Source organism: Ictidomys tridecemlineatus, chromosome 1 (assembly GCF_052094955.1).
Source record: "Ictidomys tridecemlineatus isolate mIctTri1 chromosome 1, mIctTri1.hap1, whole genome shotgun sequence".
In the NCBI taxonomy this organism is placed as follows: domain Eukaryota; kingdom Metazoa; phylum Chordata; class Mammalia; order Rodentia; family Sciuridae; genus Ictidomys; species Ictidomys tridecemlineatus.
This window is the reverse complement of record NC_135477.1, coordinates 163711058-163731908: the sequence shown is the minus strand read 5'-3', so window position 1 is coordinate 163731908 and position 20851 is coordinate 163711058. Positions and strand designations below refer to the sequence as shown.

The window sequence follows — 20851 nt, the reverse complement described above, 5'->3', positions numbered from 1 at the left end:
AGTGAACAATTCGAGATCTAGAGATGCTAGCAGAAGAACAAACGGAAAGGGGGCATTTCAAAGACCACCTTCTCTCTTTTCCTGATTCACCCCTCCAGGCTGGAATGAATCTCTGAGACCTGAGAGAATACTTAACAGCAGTTTGTTAGGACTTCTCATGACCCTTGTCACTTGCCGTCTTCTATGGCAAGTACTTGTGAATAAATTTTCTCTCTCCTGCTAGACAATTTGAGCTCTGAGTGTAGAGACCAAGACTTTCTACTTCCACACACCACCCCGTTGTACTTCAACTCAGTCTTACAGATGCTTGTAGATTTGGGTGTGGAGAGAAGAGATATCCCTTTGAGAGCTGGAAGTTGAGACTTCAAAAGGTCTCTGAATCTGGTTCTTGGGGTCCACCTTTTGGTGCCATGTCTCTTGGTTCTGAGGGCAATGGACAGGCCTCATACCTTCCACATATCCTTCCCACCAACTCACACCTCTTAGCTTTTTCCTATTAAAAGCACTTCATTCTATTTTACTGCAATACTAAATTAAGAGCTTATTAGAAGTTAGAATCTCAAATTAGACACAGTAAGGGTATGGTTGGGGACGGATCTAACTGCAGGTGACACATAGCAAGTCCTTGATATGTGTTTGCAGAATGAACAAACGATGAGCTTATGCTCTAGAAGCCAAACAGCTAGTTGCCCAGTTACCAGAAATCAGAACATCAAGGAATCTCAAGGCAAGATGAGTGAGTTGATGCTAAAGACCATTGGACTTGAACTCTAGAAATCTCCCTGTTTCGGGGTAACAGGCTACCTTGGGGGACCTAGAAACATGCTACTGTAAATGGAAGCTGGAGTTCTGGGCTGAAGAATTCAAATGTTGCTTCTCTAGCCCCTGAACTTGAACATGGATCCCCAGCATGTCGAACATCAACCAACAGAAGTACAAGGCAAAGTCAGCAATACAGCATTTAGCTTTCAGCCTGTTACACCAATTACATTGATCTCTTCTGAACTGCATTTCCCACTGCTGTTTACCAACTTGGGAGGAGAAAAATCAATGGTGGCAACTCGTTTGGGTAGCAGCTGCCGAGAGAAGGAGCCGACTGCTACCGCAGAAGGAGTCAAGCTGCCTGGGGACAGACACTGAGCATGTTCTCCAGGTCTCTTGCTTTAAATTTTCATTAGTCATCTTATAATGAGACACTACGGGTTCTATTTTTTTCTTGTAGATAATGAACATTTTAATATTTTTACTGTCAACAAATTGCATTACTTCTGCAATTAAAAAAATAGAATATTTTTAAATACTAATAGTAAAATGCAAGTGGAATAATGTCCGTTTATACTTAAAACTCTTCAAAAGATTCATATTACTGTTGCAATAAAATCTGAATTTCTCAGGATGGCTTGCAAGACCCTTTCTGCTTTCTCCCACTCCTCTCCTTCATCATTTACCTGTCAGTCTTTCCACCCTTTTATTTTGCCTCAAGACCTTCACAAATGTACTTCCGAGTGACTGAGATGCTTTTCCTCTTTGGTTCAACCTCTGGTCTCACTTTAAACATTGCTTCTTCCTGGACACTTCTTTGACCTCCAGCCCTGCATCTAGATGCAGAACACCTGTTTTCTGTAGTCCCAACACCATACATAGCCCCCACCAGAGCCCTCAGCATGGTACCAACATTACCCTGTAAGCTCTGTAACTGAATAAATAGACTTTTCTTTTTCTCAGAAGATTCCCCAGGATGTAGAACAGTGCCAGGCACTTAGTAGATGCTAAGTTAAGTGTTCTTGGGTAAAATGAAACTCATGACACTCAGCTATTGGATTTGGGTAGGTTCTTAGAGACCATCTCACCTAATTTCTAACAATGAGGTCTAGAGAAACAGAGCCAGATTCTAATACCAAGTCCTTTCCTGAAATGCTACATGACCTTAAATAAGGCCTTCCCTCTCAGGGTCTCAGGGTCTTCAGCTATCAAATGATGCTCCAACCTGTTCCGACTTTTTCTCCTTCCCCTTCTCCTGGGTCTGGGCAGCTGATATGTACACTGACTGGGAGGGTAGGAGGGATGGAGCAAGAGAAACTAAATCTGCTACATCCCTTCAAATTGCTACCAAACAATTTGAGGAAATAAGTCACACACAGGGAGCAAGTGCTCAGCTAAATGCTTCTGGTGATTCCCATCTCCTAGGAGATCAGATAGGGGGGGAAAAAAAAAAGCCTACAGGTGCCAGAGCATCCAGGTTCCTGCAGGAGATAAGGCTTAAGCCGAACAGGCAGAATTTGCCCAAGCAATGAGGACAAGAGAGGGTGTCCCCAGCAAGAATCGACTCCCTGCACCCATGTGAGATCAGGTGGGAGTACTCACTAAAGGGTTCCACCCATGCCAATTCTGACCCCAGACCTGCGATTCACTCACCCCAGGCTTAGACACTTTCTCCACCTTTCCAAACCTGCTTCCTTACCCTCGCGGAGGGGAATCTGAATCTTTGCTTGCAAAGATTTTGTGAGAATTAAATGTGTGTGACAGTATCTAGAACAGCGCCTGGTGCCTAACAGACCATTTTAAGAAATGTCACTTTCTTTTCTTCCTTCCAGCTACATAAACAGTCTTGACATGTCACTGGCAGGAACATCAAAAGTACAGCAGGGGTTTGGGGACTGAAGACTTTTTTGCCGAACCATTTATATTCTGTTCACTCTGATGGGACTCTTCCCGTTCCTCATCACTCCTCATCATAACACACACACACACACACACACACATACACACACACACACACACACCACGTAAAACCACAGGGGGGGAGAGGGGCTGTTTCCAACCCCCTGGTCAGGTGGGGCCAGATTCAGAGGTATCCATTATCATCAGCAAAAAAAAACACAAAGTACCTACATCTAGGCCTGGCCTCAAGTTCTCCCTCCACCACGGGACTTATAAGACACGAGATTATGAGACCAAATGTCACTTTCTATGGTGCTGGAGGGAGAGTCTTTGATTAAATTAGAGGAAAAGCCTATAAAATACCTTGGAACATTTTATGAAGTTATTGATATTTCTGCAGGCAAAAACAGTGAGGCATGTGCTGAGGGAGGAATCAGGCAGGGGTGAGGGCCACAGTGGGAAGGTTGTTAGCCCTCCCCCATGATGATGGACTGAAACTAATGAGGATTTAGAAGCAGCACACCAAAAAAAACCCACATAGTATGACCTCATGCATACATCACCCTCAGAAAAAGAGCAATAACAGCCCTCATGTGTGAACATTCTTTCTTTCTTTTTTCTGGGGGGGGAGGGGTTGGCAGAGATGCAGAGATTAAACCCACAGCCTTGCATATGTAAGGCAAGATCTCTACCCTTGAGCCACATCCCCAGCCCTGGACATTATTTCTTGAAGGAAAGAAATATAAAGTTGGACTTAAATGAGGTTATTAATTTTGGGGATATAAGGGTGGTGGTGAACTCAGGAGGCTGAGGCAGGAGGATCGCCAGTTCAAAGCCAGCCTCAGCAACTTAGCAGGGCCCTAAACAATTTAGTGAGACCCTGTCTCTAAATAAAATATTTTATAATATTTTATTTTATCTAGAGTGCTGTGGATGTGGCTCAGTGGTTAAGCACACCAGGGTTCAATCCCTGGTATCAAAAAAAAAAAAAAAAAAGTCGTTGGGGGAACTATAGGACCTTTTGAGAATCCAACACAGAATCTATGCCCTTCTTCCTTGGGAAACCCCAAATTCTATTTGTAGTGCCACATGATTCATGGTACATGAATCACTGACAAAATACAAAAGTTTTCCTAATGAAAGATTCAATCGCATTACCCAGATTTCTGCCACTGAGACCAACACACACTATTTATTGCCTCCTCTAGTTGTGAATGGAAACTAAATGGACTCTTTTCAGCTCCACCAGGATCAGCAGGGACAGTTAAGCCCTCAGCAGAGAGTTGGGTCACGTGGGGTCCAGAGAAGTTACCGTGCTTAAATGATACAACTTGATCTGTCATTTCTTTTATCCAAAAAGAAAATGAAGGAAACATGACAAAAGAGGATGATGAAAACAGGTGTATATTACATTAGTCTTTAAACCTTTTAAATTTTTTTTAGTTGTCAATAGACTTTCATTTTATTTATTTATTTATTTATTTATTTATTTATTTATTTATTTATATGTAGTGCTGCGAATCAAACCCACTGCTTCACACATGCTAAGCAAGCGCTCTACCACCGAACCACAATCCCAGCCCCAAAACCTTTTAAAATTTTTAAGAGAAATAATAACACTTAAATAACCTCAGTTCAGAGTCGAGTGTACTTAGCCAGGTATTGAGAGAATTGTCCGGAGTCATTCCAACTCTCAAGGTCCCTGAGGCACAGACTTTACTTCTTACCCCATGTAAGATGCAACCACACTCCAATAATGTCCCCCAGGAGGGATTTTGGGGGGACCCTGGCTGAAAGGTGACAGCCCTCTGAGAGTTGGCGTCCCCTGGCCTGACCCTGCCTCCTCCTCCTTGCTTCCTGGCTCCAGGACTATAGGGTCAACATCTTTCTGCGGCAACAGTGGAACGACCCCCGTCTGGCCTATAATGAATACCCCGATGACTCTCTGGACCTGGACCCATCCATGCTGGATTCCATCTGGAAACCTGACCTGTTCTTTGCCAACGAGAAGGGGGCCCACTTCCATGAGATCACCACAGACAACAAACTGCTGAGAATCTCCCGGAATGGCAATGTCCTCTACAGCATCAGGTGAGTTCCCTCCAGGTCCGTCCACTCCCTCCTGAGAACGTGCCTTTGCCCACTGCAGGCACCAAAGTGGGGGTCCGACAGAGAAGAACAGGCCCTGCAACTCAACCCCTCTGCAGCATAGGCATCGCAGGTTTGTAACCTAAGCTCAATGAGTAAGAACAAAATACCACGTGGAGTCCCAGGGGCAAGTGGTTCACATAACCAAGGAGATAGGGAAGGGATGCTAGAAAAGGTGTTGTTAAAGTAACTCAGCATTTCAACAGAACAAGAAAGAGGAGTTAAATACCATCGGCAGAAGCAATGGCACAATGCCTGAAAAATCATAGCAACCAGGAAGTTGATGGCCTGCCGGGTGGATGAATCTGCCACAAGCTCAGGCAGGACTGCTCTGTCCTCTGTCAACCCCCTTACCACAGAGCTGACAATCAAGAGGCTAGACCCCCTTCCTCAGCTGCGGGGTATTCTGAAGACACTGGATAGGGGCAAAGCTTTCAGAGTGCCCTGCCACTCCTCCCCACCTAGTCCCAAATCTCCTCCCCCAAGGTATGGGGACAATGACCAATGGCCAAGAGGTAAAGACATGGCCTGACACATGCAAACTAACAGCTACCATTCATTGAGAATTTACTCACTGTGCTAAGTATTTTTTGTATATCTAATCCTTTCCACAACTGTATGAAATAGGTTTTCTTATGCCCATTTTGCAGATGAGGCAAGTGAGGGTCTGAAAAATTCAAATAACATGCCTAAATTCCCACAGTTAGTTCATCACAGAACCCAGATTCCCACCTGGGCTAATCTCAAAGCCTACAGCAGGGAATGATATTCAATAGGTACTTAAATATTCAACGAATGAATACGTGTTTATTTCAAAGTGCTTTAAAGGACACTGGTCAGAAATGACTCGCCCTCTCCCTTCAGTTCTTCAGGGGAATGGACTTTATTTCTATTGGGAGATGAGACTTCAAGGTCAGGCCTGTGGGAGAGGTTACACCTAACCCTCAGGTGCAGCTAGACCCAGTTTTCCATGGGACAGATGGGGAGGGGGTGTGAGGAACCCACCCCCAGGGGCAGGCTCACCTCCCTCAGTGCCATATGCATGCAGAGGGGGAGAGCCATGGGTTTTTAGGAAATGGTTGGGGGAGGAGCGGGCCACCCTGCTTGAGTTTTACTGCTGGCAGGCTAGTTTCATATCTCCAGGAAGCTAAGTCCCAGTGCTGCATGACAGAAGGACAAATCAGCAGAAAGTGATGTTCCCAAGGTCATTCAACTTCAGGAAATTAACCCAGTGTGACAGCTGCCCCACTTTGGAGCTTTTTATCTTCAGAATTCCACTGCATTCCCTTTCCCTTTGTTTTTCCCCTCCTTTCCCCACTTCCTCCCTTCCCCTCTTCCTCCCCTCCCTTTTCCTTCCCCCTTTCCCTTTCTTGCTTCTCCTTTGTACTTGAAGGGACCCACATGCAGAGCTGTGGGTGTGAGCTGGAGGGAGAAGGTTCACAAAGGGCCGTTTTCTCCATGCACAGCTGAGATGCCCACAGCTAAGTCTCCCCAGAACAGCATCAGTTAGGCATCTTGGGGTGTGACGGGGAACATTTCAGGACAGCGCTGCAGGAAAACCAGCCAGCGACGCACAAGCCAACCCCACTGATAGTCTGAGTCCAAAGGCTCCGAGACATGGTTTTGCCTCCTGGCTGAGCCATCAGCTTGCTCTGCAACCTTAGATAAGTCCCAATCTATTCTCCCCTGCACCCTAGTATCCCCACCTGTCAGAAGAGGTAGTTGGCCTGATGATCTGAGAGCTTTTCTTCCTTGCCACCTGCAGTGGGCGTTTTGATGTTGGCAAAGCCTTTCCAGGGGAAGTCTCATATCCCAGCCCGAGCCACAGGCGTCCATTCCCCTGAGGGGGGAAAGCCTGCAGCCCTGGCAAAGGTTGAACAACCTGAAATAAATAGCTGGCCCAGAATCCTGGGGAGCCTGCCGCCTGCCACCTGACCCTGGCAGAAGCCCACAGATGTGTCAGCTGGGTGTGAACCTTCAGCAGACAGGGGCCCTCTTTGAAATAACTTCTAAGGAGCCCAGCATGTGAGGGGAGGCAGTCAGGATCCACTTACAGCCCCTGGGAGGATGCCTGAACCTGGTACAGCTCCATTGATAACTTGGACTCTGTCTCTACCTGAGGACTCTTCAGAAGAGTTGGAATAGGGGGGTGAAGGGACAGCCCCTGACCTCCAGGCAACCTATTAAAGATGGGTCTCTAGAAGCCAGACAGACTCCAAATAAACCTGTAAGTTCCTCTGACTCTGTGTGACTTTAGACAAGCTACTTGGTCTCTCTAAGCCTCTATTTCCATATAAGGAACTTGGAACTATACATACATTTATTCAATAAACACTAGTTTTTTGATCTTCTTTCTCTGTCCGGAATAATTGCTTTTCTGCTAGTAACTAGGATGGAGACGCAGTCTCTCTGAATATGGATTCAGCATCATTTAACTCCCTCTCTTCCTAGAATCACTCTGACACTGGCCTGCCCCATGGACTTGAAGAATTTCCCCATGGATGTCCAGACCTGTATCATGCAACTGGAAAGCTGTGAGTCCTTTGCATGAGTCCTTTCTAGAGAACTAGGCTCCCATTTACCAAAAAAAAAAAAAAAAAGAAAAAAGAAAAGAAAACAAAAACACTGTAAAAACTCAAAACACTACATAAGGGCTTTGCTTTTAGAAAATACACTAGAAATATAACTGCCCTTACCTTCTTCAACCGAGGCCCAAGTTTGGAGTCAGCAGCATTCTCCAAAGAAGCATTGTTCCATGTCTCTTGTGACTGTGCATATCAGGAACTGAGGAGAAAGTAGGCCAAGGTCCATGAACTCCCAGGAATGTTCACTTCAGCGGAGGAGAGGCGACTGACTGCACAAGTAACTCTTACTAAGGGCAGCCAGTGCTAAGAATGTTGTTAGACATGCAAATGCTGCAGCCACTTGGCAGAGGAGTCCTTTCCTCTTCTGGAAGGAGAGGGTATTGGAGGCTTTGTGAAGGACCAGGATTTTAACAGATTGGAAGCAGGTGCGGTGGCTCATGTATATAAGCCCAGTAACTTGGAAGCTGAAGCAGGAGGATCACAAGTTCATGCCCAGCCTGAGCAACTTAGTGAGAATCTTTCAAAATATAAAACTAAGAAGGTCTGGGAGATAGCTCGGTGGTAGAGTTTCCCTGGATTCAATTCCCAGTAGTGCTAAGAAAGAAAAAAAGAAAGAAAACCTGACTCCCTACATTGCAAATATAGAAACCAACTGATTAACTTAAAAGTACACGAACCAGAGCACAGCATTTAAGTGTTGGGAACTAATGGACCACTTGCTTGGAGCACTGCCTCCGAGGGGAATCAGTACCAGCCAACTCAGAACCTCCTTTACCTCTCTCAAGAGTCAAAAGTCCTGGGGCAGAGAGTCTGATTAGTCTAGCTTGGGTCACTATTTCATACCTTATCCCCTCCCAGCAGATAGTCCTACCATGAGCTTGAACAGTAGAGTCATTCCCCCACCCAAGAAAATCTGCTGCAAGAAAAAGAGGATGCTGGCCAAGATGGGGTGCAGGCAGAGCATCAGGTGTCAACTGCTCTTCAGCTTGGCAGGGAGGGGAGGGCACCAGGACAAGCTAAGGCAGGACGTGGAGGAAAGAGGGAGAGGGAAGGGTTATGGGGTAGCTGTAAACAAAGTTTTGCCCTCCTCTGTGAGAAAGAGAAGGCTGCATGATCCCATGAGTTCCATCAAGTGACTGATGGCTCGCCCAGCCTCTAACCCTAACCACAACACGCTTCAAACAAGTGACCCTGGGTAATCACTGCCGCTTCTTCTCATCCCATCCCAGTTGGATACACCATGAATGACCTCATCTTTGAGTGGCAGGAGCAAGGAGCTGTACAGGTGGCAGATGGACTAACCCTGCCCCAGTTTATCCTGAAGGAAGAGAAGGACTTGAGATATTGCACCAAGCATTACAACACAGGTAGGTATACGAGGTTGCTGTCCTCAGATCCCACCCCCAACCAGGACCAGAGGTCATCTCAAATGCTCATATTCTATCACTGATTCTATAGTGCTTGTACAGTGCCCGTGGTGCTCACAGATCTGTATTTATCACCTAGCGGTTAAGAGAATAGGTTTTGAAACCAAAAAGTGGTTCTGAAATTTTCTCCCCGTGAGTCCTGGGGTAAGTAACTTAAGTTTAGGCCATACCTAATTATAAGGGAAGCTGGTAAATATAGTCTTTATTCCAGATAGCAGAATGGATCCTGTTCCTAAGGCTGAAGGGGAAGAACTCATATTGGGAGGACAGTCCCTATCACCCAGGAATTGGCATTTCTGATAGGGCAAAAGTATAGAGAATACTCATGCGAGACCTCAGCAAGAGGGAGGTACAAAGAGGCGGCTCAGATCAGTAACTAGTTAGAAGGGGTCCACTCACCTGGAAGCCACAGGAAGACAGGAAAACCACAACTGCTTAGCTCACACCCTGTCTCCATGACTAGCACAGCCTTGGCGGGGAGATCGATACGGGAATGAACTGGTGTTGGATGAAGACTAGCTTTGCATGCCCTGTCACAGACTGGGAGAGAGCTCACGGAAGCACTGTGGGGTACAATCAGTGACCTGGCATGCCAGCTGGCAGGCTGGTAGGGAGCTGCTGTCTGAACCAGCTGAGAGGAAAGGCATTGACTGGTGGCAGGTCACAGAGAAGAAGGGGTGAAGGGGAGGGACTGAGAGAAGCCACTGCGGGCTCTCGTGCAAATTGAAATCCCAGTTGAAGGGACAGAAAGCCTGGATTCTGGTCCATCTGGGATCCCCTTCTGAGTCAGCTCAGAGAAGTCTCAGAGCCTCCAAAGTCACTCTCTTCATCCCTGAGCAAGTGAAAGTACAGGATATGCTCACGACAAGGGAGGGAGTGGGGACCAAGGTCAAGGATGGTGATATTGGAGATGATGATGATGATGGAGACAAGTAACAATTCTGAGCATTTATAATATGTGAGGATTGTGCTAAGTTCTTCAAAAGCATCATCTCATTTTATCCTCACAATAACCATATGAATAACCACATGAAGTAGGTATTACTACTACTACTACTATTACCGCCATCCCTTGGTATCAACAAGGGATTGGTTTCAGAACCCCCATTGGACACCAAAATCCAAGAATGAAGAACCTTATATTAAATGGTGTAGTATTGGCACATAACCTACACCCATCCTCCTGTGTACTTTATCTCTAAATTACTTACAATACCTAATACGATGCAAATGTTATGTAAATACATGTTATACTTTACCATTTAGGGAATGATAACAAGAAAAAAAAAGTCCATACATGTTCAATACAGGTGCATTTTTTTCCTGAATATTTTCTACCTACATTTGGTTGAATCCATGAATGTAGAACCTGCTGTTATGGAGGACAAACTGTATTATCCCCAATTAACCACAGATGAGGAAACAGATACAGAACCATTCATACTCTTGCCGAAGCACACAGCTAACAAATGGATGAACCAGAACTCCACTCAAAGCTATTTGACCCCAAACCCTTTGCTCCCACTCACCAGCCTAACTTGTGTTCTCACTATAATATCTTACAGGTAAATTCACCTGTATTGAGGCCCGGTTCCATTTGGAGCGGCAGATGGGCTATTACCTGATCCAGATGTATATTCCAAGCCTGCTCATCGTCATCCTCTCATGGATTTCCTTTTGGATAAACATGGATGCAGCACCAGCCCGTGTGGGCCTGGGCATCACCACTGTGCTCACCATGACCACTCAGAGCTCTGGCTCCAGAGCATCCCTGCCCAAGGTAAGTGACACTGCAGAACACCTGCATAGAAAAAGACAGCACTCATCTGTCTAGACTGCCAGAGATGAGGGGAGCATATGGAACTTATTAGTGGTGTTTACCTACTATATGTTCACGGTCCAGTGTTCTAGTCCATCCAACCTTGCACCAGGCTCAACATTGCATTCCATACAGGCTGCCAGACACCACCTTCTGCTCCATTCTCTACTATCACTAGACACACACTCTGTTTCATCTACTATTCAAACTCAACTTTGCAAACACACACACACACACAAAAAAAAAAGGAAAACTAAAACTTGCCAAGTGCAGTGGTATATAGCTCCTCCACAGGCTGAGACAGGAGGATCTCTTGAGCCCAGGAGTTCCAGACCAGCCTCAGCAACAACGTCACAAGACTCTGTCTCCAAAAACCTCAAATTCTTAACTTCCATTCTCCTCCATGCACATTTAGAGCTAATTACCATATTCTTCTCCTTTCACGGTAAGTAGCAAATACTTGTGTCAGGGATCTCCAAGACCATCGCCACATTCAGAGAGCTGACAGGACTCAGGACTCAGTATAACCTTGCACTCCCAGCTAAGATTTATCATAGTAACAAACTAAGGATACACTGTTAGATTATAATAACATAGTCAGACACAAGAATCCATGTGCTGGCTTCTTAACTCTCTCCCTCCCATGAAGAGTCACAAAGAGCTTACTTATTCAAACAACAAAACTGTAGACGCATGATACATCTGTCCAGAGAGACAGAGACTCTCTTGGTACTGAGCACCCAAAGTTTTAACTGGAGGTTGGTATTTTCTGCCTAGCGTGTACCAAAATTTCAGACTCCTTGGTGGAAATCAAATGTTCAGCATAAAGCATGTTCTTGTATAAGCAGTTACAGCACAGTGAGCCATGCTCATCAGTTAGGGAAAGTAGGAACAGTCCCCAAATGCGAGATCCCAGACACCAGTCCTGGGTCAACCTTGCAAGCAAGTCCTTTTTAAAATGACAGCCTCATATATGCTATGGTGAGAGATATCCAAATTGGCATATGCAAATTACCTGCATCACTGCTCCTGTGCCTTGGGGCAATGATTAAGTAAAAAAAAAAATATTGAACACAAAACATCAATATTTTGACTTTCAATCTGATAACCAGGAAAGCTACCAAGTGGCCTGTGGATGGGTAACACAGATAGTATGGATATGCTGGACAAAGGAATGCTTCATGTTCTGGACAGGATGGGACAGGATCATGCCAGATTTCATCACGCAGTTCAGAACACTGTGCATCTTAAGACGGATAAAGTGTTATTTCTGGAACTTTCCATTTAATATTTTAGGAGCATGGTCACATCCGAAACTGTGGAAAATAAAGTGGGAGGTAAAGGGGGACTGCTGTTCCACTCTCCTGGGCTCTCACCCCGCTGCATTTCTCCCTACCCTCCCTCCAGGTATCCTACGTGAAAGCCATTGACATTTGGATGGCAGTTTGCCTGCTCTTCGTGTTCTCAGCCCTGCTAGAGTATGCCGCTGTCAACTTTGTTTCTCGGCAACACAAAGAGCTGCTCCGATTCAGGAGGAAGCGGAGACATCACAAGGTAGGCCTTTGGGTCACTACCTAAGGAGGGACAGCTGGCAGTGGGTGGAAAGTCTTGTCTTGGGATACCTTTTTTTCCCTGGGCCATCCTTCTCATTGGGCTAAGCAAGCAAGAAATAGGAATTAAAGTCCTAGAGATCTTTAGTTTCACGCCCCACACCCCACATAATGACCTAGTTGGGTCAACAGGCGGTCACTCCTACAATCATGATGGCAACCATGCAGAAATTACCAGGTTACCTAAAGGCAGAACTAATGGAGCAAAAGCTGAAGGGTCAAGGTAATAGCTAACTATATACCTAAAGACGGGAGGGTGGGAGACGTGTGTTGGGTTTTTTTTTTTTTTTTGGCTTTTTTTTTTTCTGCAAGACTACGTTACTTCGTTGGGCTTGGTTCCAGAAGGAAACTGTGCTAGAAAAGACAGGATCTTAAATCAGAATGTCCAAGTTCCAAGTCTTTATTGCCTGTCTCCAGGGAGGGGCCACAAGCAAATCCTCCTCCCAGTGTGGGGATTGAATAAAGGGACGTTTGGCAGGCTGTCTTTTAAAAGTCACCAACATCTGTTAACTCAGAGGTTATGAAATGCCATTGGGGAGAGGGCAACCTGTTGGATCCAACCACCCCCTGCCCTGGACCATATCGACCTCCCCACAAGACCTTTCTCCTGGGGATCAGAGACTCCACTTCCCTCTCTAGCCTCATCCCTTTGCTGTCTGATCACTAACCACAATAGCTTTTTTCTTAGCTCCTCATACACAAAGGACATCAGACATCTCATTCTCTCTTCTCTTCTTGCTTTTCCAGTACCAGTGCACCACCACACTTGATATCAACCCACTCCTGTCTAGTTGTCAGCTGCTGAAGGCCTAGGTCCTTTGTTAAGGCTTTCATATAAGGGTATCAGGTGTGTCCGTGCAGTTTGTATCCTACAAGGGCCCTAGCCGAGGAGGGACTCTTCCTAAGCCATGTTCTGGCTTGACACTTTATCTGAAAGGACTCCAGTTCACATGCCCAGAGAAACGGACCCCCTTTTTCGAATGAGCATAAAGGTGCTGTGTATGCTAACCAAGGCCATGTTCCAAATGAACTCGATTTCTATCCTTCTAAACATTGTGTTGGTCCATAGTTACACGTTCTACCATGTGATTGTTTAATGTCCTTCTCTTAGTCACTGAGTTATAAGGCCCATAAGGACAGAGACCACGTCTGGTTTTGCTCAGTACTACATGTCTGGTACCTAACACGGAGCCTGATGTATTATGAACGTACAATAAGTCTTGTTAAACATTTGAACAAAGGGAAAAACACACTAATGGATAAAGAGGAAGCCTTCCAGTCAGACAGCCTGCCCTGAAATACTTCCAGTGGCAGATTAGGGCAATCAAGGACCCCAGACACTATAATCTATCAGGTCACACCACTCACCTGTGACATACCAAGGTCTTACAAGCTTCAGACAGACCTATTTAAAATAACTACTGAATGCTATCAATCACAAAAAAACTGTCACCTGGATTTTCTTTAGAATATGACTTCAAGTTAGCCTCTTTCTGGGCCCAGTTTCACCAGCCTTAAAATGGACTTAATGTGTCCAATGCGAGAGACTGGTGGGGATCAAATTAGAGGATGCCAGAGAAACTGTCAAAAAGTAAAATGAGGGCGGGGGCTGTGGCTCAGTGGCAGAGTGCTCATCCAGCATGTGCTAGGCCCTGGGTTCAATCCTCAGCACCAACCACATGAAAATAAAAAGCAAATAAAATAAAGGCATTTCTGTCCATCTACAACTACAAAAAAAATTTTTTTTGAATTAAAATGGTTACTACACACACATTTCCATCAATGTGTTTCTTAAACATCAGTGACATGATTCAGTTGACTTTTGGCAGTATGCTAAAGGGAAGAGGCACCCCTTCTGAGACAGAGGAAGCCCTTGGAGTTGACATCACCATGTATTGGGAAAGGGAACCGTGGGTTCTGCAAGCTAGACCGTCTTAAAAGACCCCTAGCCTTAGTCCTTTTTATACTGTACACTAGATTCCTAGCTACTCCCTGACTATTAAAAAAATACGTAAGCATCAGGCCTGGTGGCACACACCTGTAATCCCAGCAGCTCAGGAGGCTGAGGCAGAAGGATCACAGTTCAAAGCCAGTCTCTGCAATTTAGTGAGGTCCTAAGCAACTCAGTGAGACCATCTCTAGAAATAAAATATAAAAAGGGATGGGAATGTGGCTCAGCATTTAAGTCCCTGGGTTCAATCCCTGGGTACCAAGTAATAATAATAATATGTAGGAAAGAAACTGACCAAATACAATTGTCTCTGGAATTTTTTGTTTGTTTGTTTGTTTTGTTTTGTTTTTTGTTACGTGGTCCTGGGGATTGAACCCAGGGTTTGTACATGCAAGGCAAGCACTCTACCAACTGAGCTATATACCCAGTCCTCTGGGATTCATTTTTATTTACTTTTTTTTTTTTTTTTTTTTTTTTGCATTTTCCTGTGCTAAAGACACTTGTTGGAAACACTTATTTGGAAAGACTATGTCCAAAAATGTGACTAAACCAAACCTTTCAATTGGGTACCACCACTACACAACTCCAGGAGGTGTATTTGCATAGGCTACAGTGTAAATGAGTCCCCCTGTGGTTAGGTACCAGGTGGGCTACTGTACTCCCAAAGGCTATCTCCAACGTCCCCATACCCAATTCCCCCCTAGAGGAAAGCAAAAACTTTTATCTCCAGCCAGGTAAGGTGTGAACAAAACCACTATCCAGAATTGATCACATTCTCCTGCTCATCTCCCTCCTGCAAAAGAATCTCAGAAATCATCTCTTTCTCTCCTCTCTTGCAACTGAAGAGAGACACTGACCACAGTGAGACAGAGCAAGCCCCCAGGATCCCACTGCAAGGACAAATGGCACAGGCAGGGGAAGTGCTCAAGGTGTTCTTTCCAAAACATTAACCATACACCAGGAGCTCTTATCTGTTAAGCAGTGAAGCAGATAAACATAATCCTGAATTTATGAGATCATAAACAAGAAGTAAGGCGTAACTCAAGGCACAGGTCACTGACTGGTACTAAGAAGGCTAAATCCAAAATGCAAATATCTTGGATTTAGCCAGCAGCGTTTAAAAAATCTAGAATAAGGTGCTCAGATCTTTTTAAAACCACACTTTTGGTGTCACTTGACAAAATCACAGCATCTGGCCATGCTGGCTACACAATCCCACATGAAATTCATGTGCCGGAACTGTCTTTGAGTACAGAATGCATTCTCCAGGTTACCACCGCCTCTTCTAACAGATTGTTCAGCCCCAGTTCATTTGAGCACTTGCAGTTCTCTCCGCTGTCCTGTTGGCACATTTGAGTTTATGTGACCTCATTCATAAGGACTCTGAACTTGGCCCAAATCTCAGAAACTACAAGGACACAGAATTGGCCTCACCATAGCAAAGAACCTCCTTTGGGTTAAGCCATTCCAGCTGAGGTTTATATATTAGAGGTATCCAAGTGTGGGTCACAGAAATCTCCTTTTAGCAGTAGTATGCAGAAGGGATTTTAGGCCCCAGATTGTGATTGGAGAGGAACTAGACACAGGCCTGAATTTCTGGAAGACTGTGATCTTGGCCAAACTCCCCAACTCCCACCATTCTCCCATGTTACCTCATTTGTTGGGCAGAAAGCATCTAGTCTTCCAATCCCTAGGCAGCCTCATTAGGCAGATTATTAGAAAATTCTGTGAGGCTTAGACTCAGCAGGTTCATGAGCAACCTCTCCAGGTTCCAGGGTACACTACCAGATTCCCCAGCTCCACACCCCAGCCTCAACCCCAACAGCGGATAGGCAGATGTTTCCTGCCACCTGCTGGTTGTAATAGGAATAGCAAGCTTTTTTCCGGTCATTCCTAAGGAATTTCCTTTCTCCCAGATACAATGTGAAATTGATAATCTTTTGACTCAGAGGAACTTTCAATTCCAAACCTCAGCTCCTTCCATTCTGGTGTTTAACAGATGAGAAAGGCAGAGAATAAATTCATTCCTAAGATACATAGAAAGTTAATGTGGTGGTACTTCCCTACATATAAATACAGTCGTCCCGCCCAAATGTTGAGTGTACTTCATCACTCCACAAGGGCAGATTTATATTTAAATGTCACAGAGTCAGAGCTAGACCCCTTTCATGTATCGAGCCTAGTAATCTGGCCAACGAGTACTACTCTCCTGGGCCTGAAATAAGCCCTCTTCTATTGCCCTACTCATGAATGAATATTTGTTGAGAACCTATGTGTAACAGAGTTTGCCTATTTTCCTCCACTTCTGTGGTGTGGGTGTTGGACCAGGTTTATTCATTTGACCAACATTTCCCTGGCATTTATCATGCGTCTCAGACCCTCCCGGTGCCAGGAATACAACCCCCTTTAAACAAATGAACAAAAACCAGGAAGCTAAGGCTGGTGACAGTGAAGAAGTATGAGTAACCATTTATTTATTCAATCAACTTTGAGCTCATGTGCCAGGACCTGTTCACATGTGTTGAGGTTGTAGTGACCATGACAAGCTTTCCCTCTGCTTTCACAGAGCTGACAATCGAATGGGAGAGACAGACATTGGTCAAGGAGGTACAGTGGAATAAGAGCTTTTTTTTTTTTTCCAGTGCTGGGGGTGGAACCTAGAGCCTCTTGCATTCTAGGCAAAAAAACCCCAGGAAATAAGAGCTTTAAAAGTGCCGGGGAGTGAGGGGCACTTTTACTGAGCACATAGCTAACCTATGCTTGGGAGCTTAGGGAAGGCTTTTTAAAAAAAATAATATTTTTTCTTATTATTTTTATTTACACGTGACCATAGAGTGGAATGTATTTTGATATTTTACACATACATGGAGTATTACTTCCCATTTCTGTGGTTGTACATGATGTGGAGTTACACTGGTCATGTATTCGTAGGTGAACATAGGAAAGTCCGGTTCATTCTACTCTTTTCTCTTCTCACCCCCCACTCCTCCCTTCATTCCCCTCTGTCTAATCCAGTGAACTTCTGAGAAAGAAATTAGGCGAAAGAAAGAGAGAGACAGGGGACCTTGCTTAGTAGCAGAACTCTTGCCTAGAGTGCATGAGACCCTGGGGTGATTCCCAGTGCTGGGGAAAAAGAGAAAAGAATGAATGAAAGAAAGAGAAAAGAAAAGAAAAAATGAAAAGAAGAAGAAAAAAGAGGAGTCAGAGGCAAGGGTTAGGGCTAGGTTGTATTCCAGGAAAAAAAGGACAACTCGAACAGAGATCCAAAGAAGAAAAGGCAGATATATTTCAAATATATGGAAATACTGCAGGGTGACTGGGGCATAGAAAGCTACCTAGAGAATGCCACAGGGAGACTGGAGGTAGACAGGATCCAGGTCATCTGAGGCCTTGCTCACCATGTTAAGGATTTTCTTTTTCCTGAAGTCAATGGCAGCCCTATTAAAAAGTTCCAAGAAAAAGATAACCAATAAGATCTCTTTTATAACAATCCAGATGGGTAGGGGGGGTCACGGAGGCTGGCAGCCTCCAGACTAAGCTAAAGGTTGTTGCAACAAATCCAGATGCTGGCCCATCCTAGGGTGGCACAAGTAGAGACAGAGAGGCACCGGCAAGTTCTGTATTGAATATCTTATTCTCGGTTAGCCCTGTCCTGCACAGAGACAAGCAAAAGACAGAATTCCTATCCTAAAAGCACTCCATATCTAGGAAGGCCATGTGAGCTGATAAAACGTTCCCAGAAACACACACTGAATCAACAAACAGTTCAGCTGAAACCAAAATACTGGAGTTTCAATGCCACTGCAGAATTTTCACGGAGAGATAGCAAGGCTGGATGTGACGAGAGCAGACAAAAGTGCTTCCATGATTCAGGCCAGGGCGAGATCACACTGACCGGGAACAGGGACAAGCCAGTGGGATAAGGGAAACAGGCATTTTGCACAAGGGAAACAGAAATAGTCCAACAAAGCTGGCAGAGGTGCAAAGCACATGGGGGAGGGGCACCCTGAAAAGGTAAGTTGGAACCAAATGATGAACAAGATCATCATAAAAACCCAGAGGTTACAACTTCCAGAGACGTGGGGACATGAGGCAGGAAGAAACTATGGCTTCCCTGGCTTGTGAAACAGGAAGGTAGAGAGCTCTTGTTCTCTTCCTGGGTAACAAGGGGGTGGGGACCAGGGCAAGGAAGCAACAGAGGCAAAACAGGGGATCTGTCCAAATTGTCCTCTGAACTTCAGACCAAAATCCATTACACAGCACTGAGTATTGACCCAGTGAAATGTCTGAGGGTCAAAGCCTTGAAAGGTAGTGAGGTAAGAACAGGAAAAAGTGGAAGAACTCTGAGACTCACAGAAGGAAGGGATTTGCCAGCCCACGATGGCGCTGAGATCTAGCATGGATCTCCAGAATTTGAACCATGTTCCCATCCCCTGGTTTGCACCTGTTTCCACATGCAAGTGGCGCCCCTCTATAAGGCAGAACTCCCCAGCCAGCCAAAAAGCCTTCAGACACCTGGGAGAGTACAGTGTGGGGGTCAGGGAGAGCCAGATGGGCATGGCCTGGCCCCGGGGGAGTGCCTTGCAGGGAGGGTGCCCAGCCCCTGTCTTATTTTAAGTAGAGCCCCATGTTGAATCTGTTCCAGGAGGATGAGGCAGGAGAGGGCCGTTTCAACTTTGCCTATGGCATGGGCCCAGCCTGCCTGCAGGGCAAGGATGGCATTTCGGTCAAAGGCGCCAACAACAACAACACCACCAACCCGCCTCCCGCACCATCCAAGTCCCCGGAGGAGATGCGAAAACTCTTCATCCAGAGAGCCAAGAAGATTGACAAAATATCCCGCATTGGCTTCCCCATGGCCTTCCTCATCTTCAACATGTTCTATTGGATCATCTACAAGATTGTCCGCAGAGAGGACGTCCACAACCAGTGAAGGGCTGGGATGTGGGGGGATGCTGGGGGAGGCTGGGACAGGGCAGTGGGGAAGCGCACAGGAATCTGGGAGGCTAAGGAAGAGAGGGGAAGAGGGAGGGGCACATACACAACTCTTGTCTCCCTCTCTCTCTCTGCAATATGTGCAATAGCAAAATGCACTAATGCATGAATTCTAGAATGTGGCACTATCTATTTAACCTGGGGTGGGTTGATGGGGATGGGGCGGGCGGGACTTTTCTAATATAGGAACCAACCGAGGGCCAGGGAGGCAGGGTGGGGCATAGGTGGGGATGGGGAGTTGGGGAATAACAACTTTTAAAATTTGAGTCCGCGGACTGTGCAGTTTTCCTATTTGGAAGGAGAGTACAGTCTGCCCAGAGCAGAAGGAAAGCAATGTAATATATGATATATATTCATGCTTAATATTAATGCAAAACCACAAGAACAAAAGATTTATTTCTTAACCTATCAGCCTAGTAACTGCTTAAATTTTTAAAGTCACAGAAGTGATGGACAATTTTTCCCAAAGTGGAAACAGTCACAAAATAAGCTTGCTCTGGCATGTGTCCCACATCATATCCCTCCAAATGCCATATCTGTCTTCAAACTGGCCCATGTGTACACATGCCAAAAAGCCATTCCACCTCTGCTTCAAGAGGGTTGTACACATGGGCATGGGTAGTGGAGATGGGGAAAGGTGGACAGAAGAGAAGAGAGTGACTAAAGTTCAGAGGCCTGAGGATTGGGAATCAAGTGACCCCACCTCAATCCCCATGTCTCAAGTTGAGGGACCACACTCATTCTCCGGTAAGCCCTCTCGCTTCTGTGCTTCAACACCTACCCCCACTAACCCTCCACCAGTACCCGGAAATGGCCGCCATGGTTTTCTCATTATATTGCCAATATGCAATCTTTTTTATGGTTAAAAAAAAGTAATAATCTCAAGAAGTAATATGCAGATAGACTGAGTATAAACAGATGTACTTTTTTCAAATGTCTATTTTTTTGGAGAGTCTCTTTGGAATTGCAAATGGGTGCATGTTGGGGAAGGTGGGGGGCCAGTTGGATGAAAAAGATTTATTACCTAGTGGATCTACAGAGGAAAGTTTTAAGAGGTGAAAGGGAAGTACTGAGGCTGCTGTGGATTAGGTGTATGTGGGGGAAGAGATGATAATATGTAGAAAGTCTGTTCATTATATTTTGGCATTTCATGTATCATAGATAATGTGAGAAGTTTGGGGGGATGTCCCCATTATATTTTTATAAGTCTTTTTTTTTTCTTTTAGGTGCTTTGTTTAGCTTTAACATTTGGGAAAGTTAGACGAATATTTCTCTTTCCTCCTAACTCTGAAGTGCCAGAATTTTCCTAGTATAGTTAGGGCACTCCAGAGAAAAGAGAGCGGGAGTAGGAGATGAGTTGGGGGTTGGGGGGACTGGAGGGTGCTGATGAAGGACAAGGACATTCAGATGGGAGGTCTGCAATGCAGAAACAGCAGGACTCTGTCCCCTCTGTCATCCCTATGCCTGAAATGATGGCACTACTGTCTACAGCAGTTTCCCTGCTTGGGCACATGGCCCTAATACTGGAGTTCCATTTCTTACTTTGTACCTTAGTGTGCTGACTTCTGATCAAAGTTGTAGGCAGCATGGTGAGAGATGGCTGACAATCAGTGTGTCCTGACGCTTTGGGGTTTTACTTGTGTCTGTACAGCAAC

General features: G+C 45.3%; 1 protein-coding gene and 1 long non-coding RNA gene across 11 annotated transcripts in view; one reads left to right on the top strand and one right to left on the bottom strand.

Annotated features, from left to right (window-relative positions):
* The window catches only part of LOC144378036 (uncharacterized), a 64421-nt gene extending 54966 nt beyond the window's left edge, over nucleotides 1-9455 (bottom strand). For 2 of the 9 annotated variants that reach the window (XR_013439511.1, XR_013439506.1), the window contains exons 1-2: nucleotides 9221-9455; nucleotides 7506-7988 (exon numbers count right to left, since the gene is read on the bottom strand). This is a non-coding gene — a long non-coding RNA (uncharacterized LOC144378036). The remainder of the gene's footprint in view (nucleotides 1-7505; nucleotides 7989-9220) is intronic. The other 7 variants (XR_013439517.1, XR_013439521.1, XR_013439504.1 and 4 more) reach the window with 6 other exon arrangements.
* Glra1 (glycine receptor alpha 1) overlaps nucleotides 1-19344 on the top strand; it is an 80542-nt gene extending 61198 nt beyond the window's left edge. Inside the window, exons 4-9 of one of the 2 annotated variants that reach the window (XM_005325472.4) lie at nucleotides 4529-4752; nucleotides 7261-7343; nucleotides 8624-8761; nucleotides 10387-10601; nucleotides 12048-12194; nucleotides 18823-19344. In XM_005325472.4, the coding sequence (XP_005325529.1) occupies nucleotides 4529-4752; nucleotides 7261-7343; nucleotides 8624-8761; nucleotides 10387-10601; nucleotides 12048-12194; nucleotides 18823-19134 (1119 nt within the window). In that variant the 3' untranslated portion in view covers nucleotides 19135-19344. The remainder of the gene's footprint in view (nucleotides 1-4528; nucleotides 4753-7260; nucleotides 7344-8623; nucleotides 8762-10386; nucleotides 10602-12047; nucleotides 12195-18822) is intronic. The other variant, XM_005325473.4, reaches the window with a different exon arrangement.
* Nucleotides 19345-20851: the final 1507 nt, after the last annotated feature.